At 37.5% G+C, this 13,104-nt stretch overlaps 1 protein-coding gene across 1 annotated transcript; it reads left to right on the top strand.

Moving 5' to 3' along the window:
* The first annotated feature begins 1,174 nt into the window (after positions 1-1,174).
* Positions 1,175-13,010, top strand: st8sia3 (ST8 alpha-N-acetyl-neuraminide alpha-2,8-sialyltransferase 3). The gene is made up of 4 exons (XM_056730149.1): positions 1,175-1,634; positions 3,450-3,569; positions 4,723-5,280; positions 9,318-13,010. The coding sequence occupies exons 1-4, from the start codon at positions 1,471-1,473 to the stop codon at positions 9,598-9,600; spliced, it is 1,125 nt and encodes a 374-aa protein (XP_056586127.1). The 5' UTR covers positions 1,175-1,470; the 3' UTR covers positions 9,601-13,010.
* The last annotated feature ends 94 nt before the right edge of the window (positions 13,011-13,104 follow it).

Here is a 13,104-nt window from a genome sequence, read left to right as displayed (position 1 = left end):
GTTTGATTTTGTGTGGTTGTTTAATGATAACTCTCTCTGCTGTGAAAGTTGTTTATTTTAAACTCGACCGCAGCCCATTTACAAGTATATGTGCTCCACTAATTCGATTATTTAACACTCCCCAAAGCTACAGAAATTGATGAGTTTTTCATCATAATTCCCTTAGAAACTTTTTAACTTTTCATGAGAGAGGACAATTTTGTAGCGTTCATTATGTTCTATGGAGAAGCGCGATATAAGATATTGATATTTGTGTTGTTTATATTCTGCCGCTTCCACTAATGTTTTTACAGTAAAGGTGCATTAGATGTCCAGTGTTTCTTAAAGACAGCCTCATTCATTACCCATGTTTAATAATAGCTGTGCGTAGCTCAACTTTATACAGTCGGTAGCTGATTTGACTAAAGCTATACGTGGACAGGACTTTAAATGCATGCGGGTATGTGTTTGTCAATGCATATGTGTAGATGTACTTATATAATGTGTAATTGTGTACAGTTGTGTATGTACACCCTGCTGACTTTATAGGGCACTTTCTATGTAGATGTGTTCAACACAGTCCCATAATTCATTGTGACAAAGTTTGCAAAAACAAATGCTGTGTATCGAAGGTTTCTGTTGATTGACAAAAATATTGATGATTTAAAATTACAATTACATGACTAAATGTAAATGTTTTTTATAATTTTAATAACAGAACCTCATATGACTAAATAAACAAAATAAATATATTTTCTTCAATTCTAAATATTCTCAAAGTCTCAATTCTCAATATTTCTAAAATTGCACATGCAACTATTTTGTGTGGTATGCAACATGCTGCTTTATCCTAAAACACGGAAATGTTCTGTCTTGTCACGTGTTTGGGGGTGTGGCCATGAATGCAATACTGTATGATTATTATAAAATGTGATCAAACAATATTAATATGTTTTATCACTTTAAAATGATAACATTTAAAACGTATAAAGCATACTGTTTGCGTTCGTCCGTGTTTTGTACGTGTTTTGTAAAAATGTCTTAATTATTATAAAAACGATTACGTATACTACTATAAAAATGTCTTGATAAATAATAATATAATATATCCGTCTCAAAAACGTAATGTCAATATTATTATTCTTTTGCAGATGTATGCGTGTAAACAGGATCGGTTGTGTAACCCTTTCGTGTCCGCGCGCTCACGAGCATCTCCGCATGCGAATCCTTGTTTATTTCTCGGATATGTGAATAGGGTCGAGTCTCCTTTAAATATCTGCTCGAGTTTATGCATTTGATGGGGAAAAACCTTATTCCGACCGGCGATGTTTTAACCGAAACGCAAGAGATGCACGCGGCTGGTCCTGATGAGAGACGCGGCGGACCGCAGCATCCGCATCCCTCATCCAACATCATCATCCTCTGAAAATGATGCTGCACACATTCATCATGTTTATTCTCTGTGTGTGATCGCAGCGCTGGTGGTTTGAGATGGTTCGGGTCGTCAGTGTTCTGGGTCTGGTGATGTTCAGCATCGCTTTGCTCATTTTGTCACTGATCAGTTATGTGTCTATAAAGAAAGATTTCATCTTCACCGCCCCGAAATACCCCAACGCCGGAGGACCGCGGATGTACATGTTTCATGCGGGATTTCGGTATGTGTACGTTTCTTTATATGCGTTTGTTGTTCATGTCGTCATAAGTGTCGTGTATCTCGGACGGAAAGCACGTTTTAATCCGCATGGTTTAACACACGCGCCTTCATGTACATCAATAACTGTTTGATGTCATTGAATCATGTTTTGTGTGTCTCTTGTACGGTGAATTTTGGAAAGGCCTGTTGTCATGATGCGCAGTGCGCATGCGCAAATCGGTCGTGAACAACCTACATTTTCATATTTCGTAGAGTAATGACTTCCATGCAGCTGATGCCTTAATAATACCTGCATATACACAATTTGTATTGAAAATATTCCTTAATCGGAAAACAAACCTGTAACTGTGTGACAATAAATGTATATTTTTTCATTTAATGAATGTTATTTACATGTGGATGCTCACTCTGGTCTCAATCCACTTTGGATTTGTTTACCGTTTGTATAGTTTGACACATGAAAACGAGTCTGTTCCCTTAACAAGCCACGTGTTTTGTTTCAGAATGGTTGCATGAGCCAAATGTTTTAACAGAAACAAAAAGTTGAATACACTACTTTGAGAACTCTCAAACCCTGGTGTGCTGCTGTAAAAATGACACAAGTATTGCTTTCTAACTTATTGGCAGAGACAGAGTATTGTGTTATTTCTGTGTAGATTGTGTAGTTGTGTTGTTGTTGTTGTTGTTGTTTGAGAGTTCTACAGGCCGCTGTCCTTGGTGCTGATTTACTGGTGTGGCAGTTTCATTTCTGCAGTAATCACAACCGTTTTGATGCACTCAAGGTTACTTGGCAGGAGTCATTGAGATCAGCCGGAAGATGGGGAGGGGGACCATATGTTACTCAGGTCTGTTGCTTTGAGTCATTTCAACTTCTGCCAGAGAGCAGACTTCAAGCCAGCAGAGCTGCAGTCAAATCTCTTTCACTAATCCATTGTTGTTTAGTGTTTGATCGTATTAATCAACAAAACTTTCTCGTCCGTTTATGAGGACACGCATTTGAAAAACAACATGAGAGTTAGAACATAGAGCACAATATGGAAACACTGGTCCAGAAGCAATATTAAATGTATTTAATATTATTATGTTTTAATCTTACACATATAACGCGATCTTAAAGATATTAGTTTAACATTTTGATTTGGTCGTGGTTGTATTTTATCGAAACGTTAGTGTAGTTGGATCAGCATTGTTTACCTCATCCAAAGTGATCTGTAGTTCATGACTCTCAAGGGTTTAGGGATAGACATTTTCTTAAGTTTGGATGCTTGATGTGAAAGTTAAAGTGTTTCTGAAGTGTTTGGATCTGTTTGAAGTTTCAGAGGAGTGAACTTACACAAGAGTGAATCAATTCTTGCAGACTTCAAACACAAAACCTTTTGTTTACCGGCCTCGATCTTTAACAACATCAGGTCTTTAAGCACAAAGCCGAGCATCTGAACACGGATAATCAGACTTTTTTTTCAAAAACAAACTCGACTGTTTTATTCTTTCAGAGTCAGCGGGCTGTAACACAAGCCAACGCTCTGACCTCTGAAGCGCTAACCCAGACTCTAATAAGTTTGTTAATGAAACGGAACAAGCTTTAACAAATGAGAGTGAGAAAGCGAGCAGGCGTGGAGTCTAAAAGCGCTGCTTTAATTAGAGCGGGCATCGAGCGCCCCGGGCGGGGGGTGACTGACAGACTGCTGGATGACTCGACATTGATTAGAAACACTTTCAACATCTGCCATCCGGGTCACAACGGGACCGACTCTTCCTGTGCAGAGGAACCGTGTTGTTTCCTGATGTTTGTTTCCTCTGTGCTTCTTCTCATCAGGTCCCAACTGGCAATGAAGTTTCTGGACCCTGCCTTCACATCCCTCAATAACGCTCTCAACGAAAACCTGCAGGAGTCTGATAATTGGAGGTTTAATAAGACCGCTTATGTAGAGCAGAGGTGAACATCACACACACAACAATCATTTGAAGAAACTTAAGAATAATAAACCTGGATTTTAGATTTTAATATTTAAAGTATCTAATTCAAGTTTGTTTTACTACCCCAGTGGCAGATATTTTTTGCTTGTTTTTAACATATATTTTCTTTAATCTTATATTTTCTATCATAAAACAAGACTTTATATCTGAGGTAGCTTTTCTTACTAGAGGAAATTAATTTCACATATTTGTTATAGAAAATGACAAAAAATTGCTTACTTTTTAGCAGTGTACATTGTATATTACAATGTTTCTTCTATTTTCTTGTTTTTATGATTGCTCTTTTGATCATATTTTTCTCATATTTCTATGTTCTATAGTTGTCTATAAGGATTTCTATTAGTGGTGGGCCGTTAACGCCGTTAACGCAGTGAGACTCTTATCGCGGGATAAAAAAAATGTCGCCGTTAATCTGAACACAACATAACGTTACTGTGAAATGACCACAACAAACGTGACGTGCTACACATATTCTGAATGCCTTCGGCAGAATTCAAATGAGCCATTTTAATCTAGATTAATCTAGATTAAAAAAATTAATCTATGCCCACCACTAATTTCTATATTTAATTATATTTATATAATAGAATCATATTACATTTAATTATATCATTTATTTCAATTAATTAATTATTTTTTTAACAATGTTTTTTTTGCAGCTGCTTTGCAACAATGTAAAAATTGTGAAAACACTTTAGAATTTTTTTTATTTATCTGACTACCAGTAAGTCTTATTAAAGTAATAAGCCCCAAGAAGCCGTGGGTACAGTGCATTTTACAACAGGGTGTTAAAACCCCATAGCTGTTATAAAATGCACTGTAACCCACTGCTTTGTGGGGCTTATTGCTTTCATAAAACGGTTATTTCATATGCATATCAAAGGTTCATTAAATAAAGTGATATTTTAGCTATTTAATGCTGTCAGAAGTTATAAATCAGGGAATTTTATAACGCCTTAGAACTCTGCTCAACCAATCAGAAACAAGGACCAGAAGTAACTGTTTATACAAATAAATAAATAATAATGTGAAAACTCTTCATTGGTGTTTGTGATCAGTTCTCACGTGTCATTCTCACTTTGTTGATGTTAGTTTTGTCTTCTGCGTTACAGTAAAGAAATCGGCCAATACATCGACGTGCCGCACAACTTCACCCTGACGAAAAGCAGCGTGCGCGTTGGTCAACTGATGCACTACGACTACTCCAGTCACAAATACGTCTTCTCCATCGGGGAGAACCTCAAGTCTCTGCTTCCAGACTCTTCTCCCATCATCAACAAGCGCTTCAACACCTGCGCCGTCATCGGCAACAGTGGGATTCTCACCGGCAGCCACTGTGGCCCGGACATCGACAAGTACGACTTCGTCTTCCGATGCAACTTCGCGCCCACCGAGGTCTTCCGTAAAGACGTGGGCCGCAGGACCAACCTCACCACCTTCAACCCCAGCATTCTGGAGAAATACTACAACAACCTGCTGACCATCCAGGACAGAAACAATTTCTTCTTGAGTCTGAAGAAGCTTGATGGTGCCATACTGTGGATTCCTGCCTTTTTCTTCCACACGTCCGCCACGGTCACGCGCACGCTCGTAGACTTCTTTGTCGAGCACAAGGGCGAGCTGAAGGTGCAGTTGGCGTGGCCGGGAAACATTATGCAGTATGTCAACAGGTAAGAGGTTCCCTTCCAAACTGCTCAGCAGTGGCCACAGAAGTATGATGTCAGTTTTGGCCTCGCTGTAGTATTGTGATGTTATCAGTGAATTTTACTATGATACTTTTGTTGACAGGCGCTAAGTAGGGTCCACTCTTTAAAAAAAGGTGCTTCAAAGGGTTCTTTGATGGCATAGTTCTTTGTGACGAAAAAAAGGTAACTTTGGCCGCTTTCTTTGGCCAAGGCCTGCCAAAGACAGTAGCTTCTCACTGCAGAACGCGAGATCTGGTTGGAAAGAGAGAGTCAAACGAGAGAGTCAAAAGAGAGAGTTGAAAGAGAGAGTTGCGTCAACTTCGTTGACTCCAATGGAACGGTTCATGGAGGCTCTCATTAGGGATCAATGGGATCTCCTCCCATTGCATTGTGATTGGTCAACACTAGATCCAGTCTCCTCCCACTGTGTCTTGATTGGTCGACAGATTTCTGCAGCAGTTTTGCGCAGATTGCTCTACCATTTCCGCCTTTTGTCGTGACTGAAGTTATTTATTTGACAGTCAAACAAACTTGCTGAAGACAAACTTTATTTATTGACGTCTTTTAATAACATATTTAAATCATAAAAAATATAGGTTTAGGGTAAGGGTGTGGGTTTACATATCTATCTGTGATCATTACTTACAGGCGTAAACTAAATTACGATGACATTGATAACAGCAAACTTTAGAGACCAAGGGTGGTAACTTAACTCTCCAAATTGCGGCTAAGTATATAAAGTGGGAGGAGTCGGATCGGGTTGTGCAGTGAGGACCGTCTCGCCCAAGAGGCCATGTGACTGATAGGTAAAGCAACCAATCACGTTTTGGTTTGTGCCGCATCGTGTTTAGTGTCGTGGAAATGTCCCCGGTGGACATTCAAGAACGAGTCAAGAGTTAACTGAACAATGATTATAAGTTTGTGCCGTAAACCTTGCATACTTTTACAAATTAAGTGTTAAGGCTGAGACCAGGTTTCTCAAACACAAAACCGGTGTTGTGATTTCTGTAGATTTCTCAGCTCTCTACGCTGTATAATTATTTTCTGGCCTCACAAGCTCACTGCAGTTTATGCTGCATCACTTCTGAATGCAGCATCCTGCAGCATTCGATGGTCCAGAATCATCTCGATCCATCTTCACAGAGAGGAACAGATCACCGCACATGTTTCAGCTTTCCTTTTGGAGAGTTTTTCATCCTAAATTTAGTGAAATATCATCACTGTCAGGCAGAAACCTACATTTGTCACAACGTTTTTATAAATCATTAGTATGAGGTATATTTTCATGCTTGTCAATCAAAAGTATTTAAAAGAGTTTGTCAACTTTGACAACACAGTGTTTCATTTTTGAAAATGCAGTGTTTTGGACACATGAGGTTTCAGTAACTCTCTGTATGAAAACATGGTGTTCACAGTGAGGTTTAAAAGTCTAAGGCCACATGAAGAATCCAGGGTTTTAATACATTTCAAAGGTTGTAATTCTTGCTTCACTGGTTTGATCACATGCTGCTGATGTTATTAAGACAACACATCAATGAAGAAATTCTCTCAAAGTTATACAGTTTACAAATCAAGTTGTTATGCTGATACTGTAATTTTATCGTGAAAATTTCAAAATAATCCAGATTCAAGACCTTCAACTGTTCTGAGTCGTTCTCAATGAAATAGAAAATTATAAAAGGAAGAGAAAGATATATGATTAATACTCTAACACAGAAAGAAAGAGTAGTGTGTGTGTGAGTGTGGGTGTGCACGTGTTTGTGTGAATGCACGCGTGTGTGTGTGTGTGTGTGTGTGTGTGCGAGTGGCCTTGATTGTATATCCCGGTGGGGACCCCAAATCTGAATGCATACCAACTCATGGGTACTCGTGTTACCGTTGGCGCCAAAATTGAGGCAAAAAAGCTTATAAATGGTACAGAACCTTTTATTTATTCTAAAACTGCATCAAGTTTTCTGTGATCTTTAGGTTTAGGGGATCAAATATACAGTTTGTACAGTATAAACAACATTACGCCTATGGACTGTCCCCACAGAGATAATAAACATGAGTGTGTGTTTGTGTGTGCGAGTCGGTATGTGTGCGTTTGTGTGTGTATGTGTGTGTGTGTGTGTGTGTGTGTGTGTGTGTGTCTGCGTGCGTGTGTGTGTGCGGTGCATGTGTGTGTGCGCATCGTTCAGTGTGAGCTGTTGTCCTATAATCTTCAACAACCCATTAAAGTGAAACTCTGTGACAGAATTAAGTCCTGTAAGAGACTCAGGAGCTCTGTTAGGTGGTTTAACAGAAACTGAGACAGCTAAACGCCGTACACAACATCCAACTCAATACACAATACACATAACCCTATACAGGCATACTTTCATGTGTGTGATGCTCTCTCTCTCTTTCTGGGTTAATCAGAGCTATATCAGTTGTATTAGAGATGGTGGTTGAACTAACCTTGCTCTGAGCAAAACTCCAGTTTGAAGACCGAGAGCACAAACACACACAAACACACACACACACAGAGCCGCTGACCTTCATGCTTGTGTCATTTATGTCACATTTTTCCCGCTGACACATGTGCCACTGAGAGGCATTAGTTTTGTTTCCCGGGGGTTTATGGGTAACCACTGTTTAGTGTGCGATGGACTGAGAGCGTTACAATGTGAGCATATTTGTGTCGTTTCACGAAGCATTCGAGCATCAGTTTGTTGTCAGAAGGGTTTTTCATCTGAATAAACACACTGTACTGAGGTCGGCTTTAATGGAAAGATTTTGGTTTGTGTGGAAAATGTGCCAACGGCTTCACGTTTCTCATAAATGGGTGAATCTCATTTTAAGACATTCAGGTCACATTTCACCTCAAAATTGAGTTTTTGTGGCTTTTAGTTCAAGGAAATATAAGTGCACGCAGGAACATCCTCTTAGAGGAATAGACTCTGCCAAAAATAAAACAAAATCATTTATTCTCTCTCATGTGGTTGTAAACCTGTTTGTGAGTCTTTCTTCTGCGGAACACAAAAGGAGATATTTTGAGAAATGTCTCAGTGGTTTTGTGTTCATACTATGGAAGTCAATGGAGTTCAGTGTTGTTTGGTTTTCAACATTCTTCCAAATATCTTCCTTTGTGTTCTGAAGGATACAGGAACTTATACAGGTTTGACATGACATGAGGATAAATAAATGATAAAAGAATCTTAATTTTATGGTGAAGTTGTGAGTTTATTTCTATGTCAATGTCATGAAATCATTTTGTGAGACTCACACAGCTGCCGGATCATGCTTATTGATTTTGTTACTCCTTTTTCTACGGTGCTTTTTCTAAAATTAAAATAGCGAGAGCTCAAATGAAAACTTTGATAATGAAACAGTTTTGATTCAATTTTCTCCGTTTTTAAAATGAAAAAACTCCTGTTTTAGCCTTTAGGGCTCACTTACTCATTCTCTTTGAATGTTTTTCATTTTAAGTCTAATATTTGAAGAGTTTGGTTCAAAAATGTTCCTTTTTTTATTATGTTATGAATGAATGAATGAATAAATGAATATCTTTATTGTCATTGTACGAGTACCAAGCAATTGAAGAAAAGCAAACCCTTAAGGTGAGGAAAATAAATAAATTATGATAATAATAATAACATTCAAATTATTATTATTATCATGTTTTTATTGTGTTAGTTAGCTGTTTTTTTTGTTTGATTATGATTATGGCCTAAATCAAAACGATTTTACTTTAGGTTGATTGATATTGATTGCAATGCACAAAAAAAATCTAATTTAGTAACCAAACTATTCATATGCTCATCAAAACCATGGAAGAACACAAATGAAACTTTGGGAATTGTGTTGTGATTTTCAGTCAAAATATATAAAACTGTATCCAATATCAGTCATACATTTCAGAAACCTAGAGAAAATAATATGTAGGCACAATTAATGTTTTTCCTAAATAAATAATTCAGTCAAGTATCATGAACTTTTGAACACTTGTGTAGGTTTAAAAAGACAAACAAAACAAAAGCAGAATACTTCTCTGTCCGCAGGTACTGGAAGACCAAGCATCTGTCCCCGAAGCGTCTGAGCACAGGGATCCTGATGTTCACGCTGGCCTCGTCCATGTGCGAGCAGGTCCATCTGTACGGCTTCTGGCCCTTCGGCTGGGATCCAAACACCGGCAAAGAGCTCCCGTATCATTACTATGACAAGAAGGGAACCAAGTTCACCACCAAGTGGCAAGAGTCACACCAGCTGCCCACCGAGTTCAAACTGCTCTTCAAAATGCACACGGAAGGCATCCTGAAGCTCAGCCTCTCCCACTGCGCCTAGAGGTCAAAGGTCAGGGGTCAGAGAGCCAGCGGGGGTCAGGACCGCGGGTCGCTTGCTTCTGCTAATGGACGTTTGTCGTGATTCGGTGCGGCGTGAATTTTATTCTGCAGCGGGCTGATGATGTTCTCGGTATCTGGTGATATCAATGATTGTGGGAGTATTGATGATGTGAAGATCAATCTGCTCAAAGCCTCATGTTACAATATACCTGCATACAGCATAGAAAATACACAGAAAATATTATGGCTTCGTTTGTTTGCTAGTGACAATTCTTGCCATAGTACAACTCTACCATTCTCTTCAGTTAAACAGAGGGCTTAGCGACTTGAACAAACCTGTAACCCCAAACATTTCTCTTTGGCGTGTAATAGACACGCTACAGACACGACTGAAACTCACATGTGTGTGCTGTGACTTTTCCAAATGATCAATGCGGCCGATTTTCAATCAGATGGGTAAACTCGGCTCATGTCTATAGAGAAGAATATCATGTGACGTCTGGAGGCGCTCCTTGGGTCAACCCTTCGGAAAATAAACATTATATACTACAAATAAACAGAAAACATGGTTACTAGTGAAATGGGTCATTCTCACGAAGCCACTGAAACATCATGGCAGTAAAGATTTGACCGACAAAACGTTCAGTTTGATAACACAAAAATGTTCATGATAAAGATAATTGTGTTATTTACCTTGGACAAAAATTCATTTTCACACAGCAATATATTTTTTATGCATTTTCTTGCTGAATTTCTCAAAACCATTACTAATAACCATTATTAGTCCGAGTGCATTATATGTTGTAATTTAAACAGAGTAAAAATCAAATGTTTTGAAAAAAAACAATTGGATGTACTAGATGTTCTCAAATTACAAAAAATTACAAAAAAAATGATTGACAGAATATTTATGTCTAATAAAAATGAAGAAATATTGGAGGAATGAAGTGTCCAGGACTGGTATTCTCATCCTCTGACATTTTTAATAAACAAAGATATTAACATTAATTTTGAATTTATGTAAAGAAACTAATGTTTCTCATCAAGTTAACAGATTACTTTAGATTTTTCTAGTTAAAAACGTAATTTTCTCTTGTCACAAAGAGCCTTTTCCCGTCTCATTACTGACACATGTATTCTACATATTCTATTAAAATACAATTAATTTATGTCTTGTTATGTATGATTAATAAAAACTTGCTTAGGCGTCATGACTTGCTTGTTTCAAGCAAAACATGCTATAAGATTGACAGCTTTAAATGGTTACGCCAATTGTTTTTGTTTTAAAATAATTCATTGTGTAAAACTGTCAGTAAAAGTTTTAAAAGCATTGCCTTTAAACATGAATATTAAGGAAATTTGTTGAAATGTGTTTTTGAGAAAATCGTGTTTGACATTTTCAGATTTTGTGAGAATCACCCAAACCATGGTAACCACAGTTAATCGTGGTATTTGTAGTAAAACTATGGTGTTACAAACAGTTCTCAATACGCCAAAACTAGCGGTGTTCTCTATATTATAATAAAAGCAAGGTTAACAAGAGAGAAATCAACCACCCACAGCAACATGCTAAAGGCTCTGAGAACCTTAGTGAGCACATAGCAACACCATGGCAATGCCTTAGCATCACTACAGTGTGACGTGTGCACAAGCAAAATCCTTCACAGTTTCTTCAGATTTCTTCAAAAGTAAAAATCTATTTTCTATGTAGTTTCTAATCTGAACACTCAAGACAGAGATGATGGTACACTTATTTTCAGCACGCAGGAGATCGTCACCGCTGGTTTGTTGTTGTGTGAATACACAGATACAGTGAGTTTAGGAGTTGAATGTGTCAATTAATCCAGTTTCACAGGCTGGTGGGCGGGGCTTTCTTAATGAGAGGCTGCGATTGGCTGCAGAAGTTACTTACATATAATTATATGAATGTGTGCGCATTACGAGCATGTGTGTGTCAGACATAAACTCACACATATCGATTGTTTCTTATTATTATTATTATACCGTACATGTGTGTGTGTTCATTTCTTTAGATGTGTAGAGCTGTGATCCGTGTGCTGAAAAGAAGGTTTGTTTTATCTTCTTTAATCTAATTCTGCTATTCTTTGGAATAGTTTATACAGTTTTAACATAACAAACTATAATGGATCAAAATGACACAGATATTTTTATCTTTGTGGCTTTTTGTGAGCAAGTCTCAGAACATCAAATTACGAGTTACTACATAAACCTCCTCATGCGTGTCAGATCATTTCTGTGAAATAAATTCTGAAAAACTGACTCCATATCAGATAAACAAGTATATCTAAATACTACACAAAAAAACACAGGAGAGAAGTCATGTTAGATCTGCAATTTGCTGATTTAACACAAATCAATTTTTAAAGAAGCATTTGCAGCAAATAAAAAATTGTTGATTTGGTCTGACGGTGATCAGCTGTGAATTATGGGATGTCCAGGAAAACTTTACTCAAATTGTTAACACATGCAGATTTGTTTTGCGTGGCCAAGCGGATTGGCAAACAAATTGATTGGCTGAGATGATTAAGATTCGATTGGCTAAGACGGAGCGCATGCTCTGATTCTTGATCACATATCTGAAGTTCTGTTTGATAAACGCTGAACCTGTAAAACATTTCACTGAAGCTTCATGTGTCTTATCATCACAGAAGAGAGGAAGATTATTTCATTTTAATTTTGATGTAAAAGCTTATGAATGTCCAACAGAAAGAATCTAAGAAAGTTCACACAACATTTACCAAAGAACTTGTCTCGCAAACGTCTGTCAGCTGACATCTGAAAGTTCTTGATAAAAAACATTTTCAAGGTTTCTTCTGTGTTTGGGGAGACAGACAAAATAGTGAGTGTCAAGGTTTCGAGGGGTTTGGCACAAAGGTTTCTTTACATCTGTCTTAAATGAGAGTGTTCTGCGATTTTTATTTTGTTATTTGTCTTTCATATTGTTCTATTGTGATTTATAGTGCAGTTGAAAAAATGCAGTATTCACACACTGGGAATCTTCCAGTTCCTTTTCTTTCACATTTTGCTCTCTGACTGTCTGTTGGCTGTATGAATCTCTCAATGAACTTTCGTGAAACGGATCAAACCAGAGACTCTTAGAGAATCATGGGCTCTGAATGTTTCAGTATGTTTGTTTAATTGTATAATGCTGATTTCTTTCGGTCATTTGTGTCTTTCAGTGTTTTGTGCGTGTGACTGTCAGCAGATCTTGAGTTTCTCAGATATTATTGTGATCATTTCGAAACAAACTTATCTAGACATCATCTGTATATTAAATATTATTTCTTAATATTTCCAATTACTTGATTGAATCCTTTTAATAGTGAAAGTCATTGTTGATGTTTCCATGGCAAATGTTGTTCATCTAAGAGAATGTGGACGAATAAACTTTAATTTATGACATTAAAGTTGTGTCACATATATTATACATCACGGAAGAATGTGAAATTATAGTTTCAAATATAAAACATTATTTCATTGTGAT

This window comes from Triplophysa dalaica, chromosome 19 (genome assembly GCF_015846415.1).
Source record: "Triplophysa dalaica isolate WHDGS20190420 chromosome 19, ASM1584641v1, whole genome shotgun sequence".
NCBI classification, from domain to species: domain Eukaryota; kingdom Metazoa; phylum Chordata; class Actinopteri; order Cypriniformes; family Nemacheilidae; genus Triplophysa; species Triplophysa dalaica.
Note: the sequence above shows the minus strand (reverse complement) of the source record. Positions and strands in the feature narration are given on the sequence as shown.

Excerpts from the sequence above, each read along its gene's own strand:
- st8sia3 (XM_056730149.1), top strand. The coding sequence starts at position 1,471 with ATGGTTCGGGTCGTCAGTGTTCTGGGTCTGGTGATGTTCAGCATCGCT. Across the intron at positions 3,570-4,722 it reads ACCGCTTATGTAGAGCAGAG|TAAAGAAATCGGCCAATACA; the intron begins GTGAACATCACA and ends TCTGCGTTACAG. Across the intron at positions 5,281-9,317 it reads ATTATGCAGTATGTCAACAG|GTACTGGAAGACCAAGCATC; the intron begins GTAAGAGGTTCC and ends CTCTGTCCGCAG.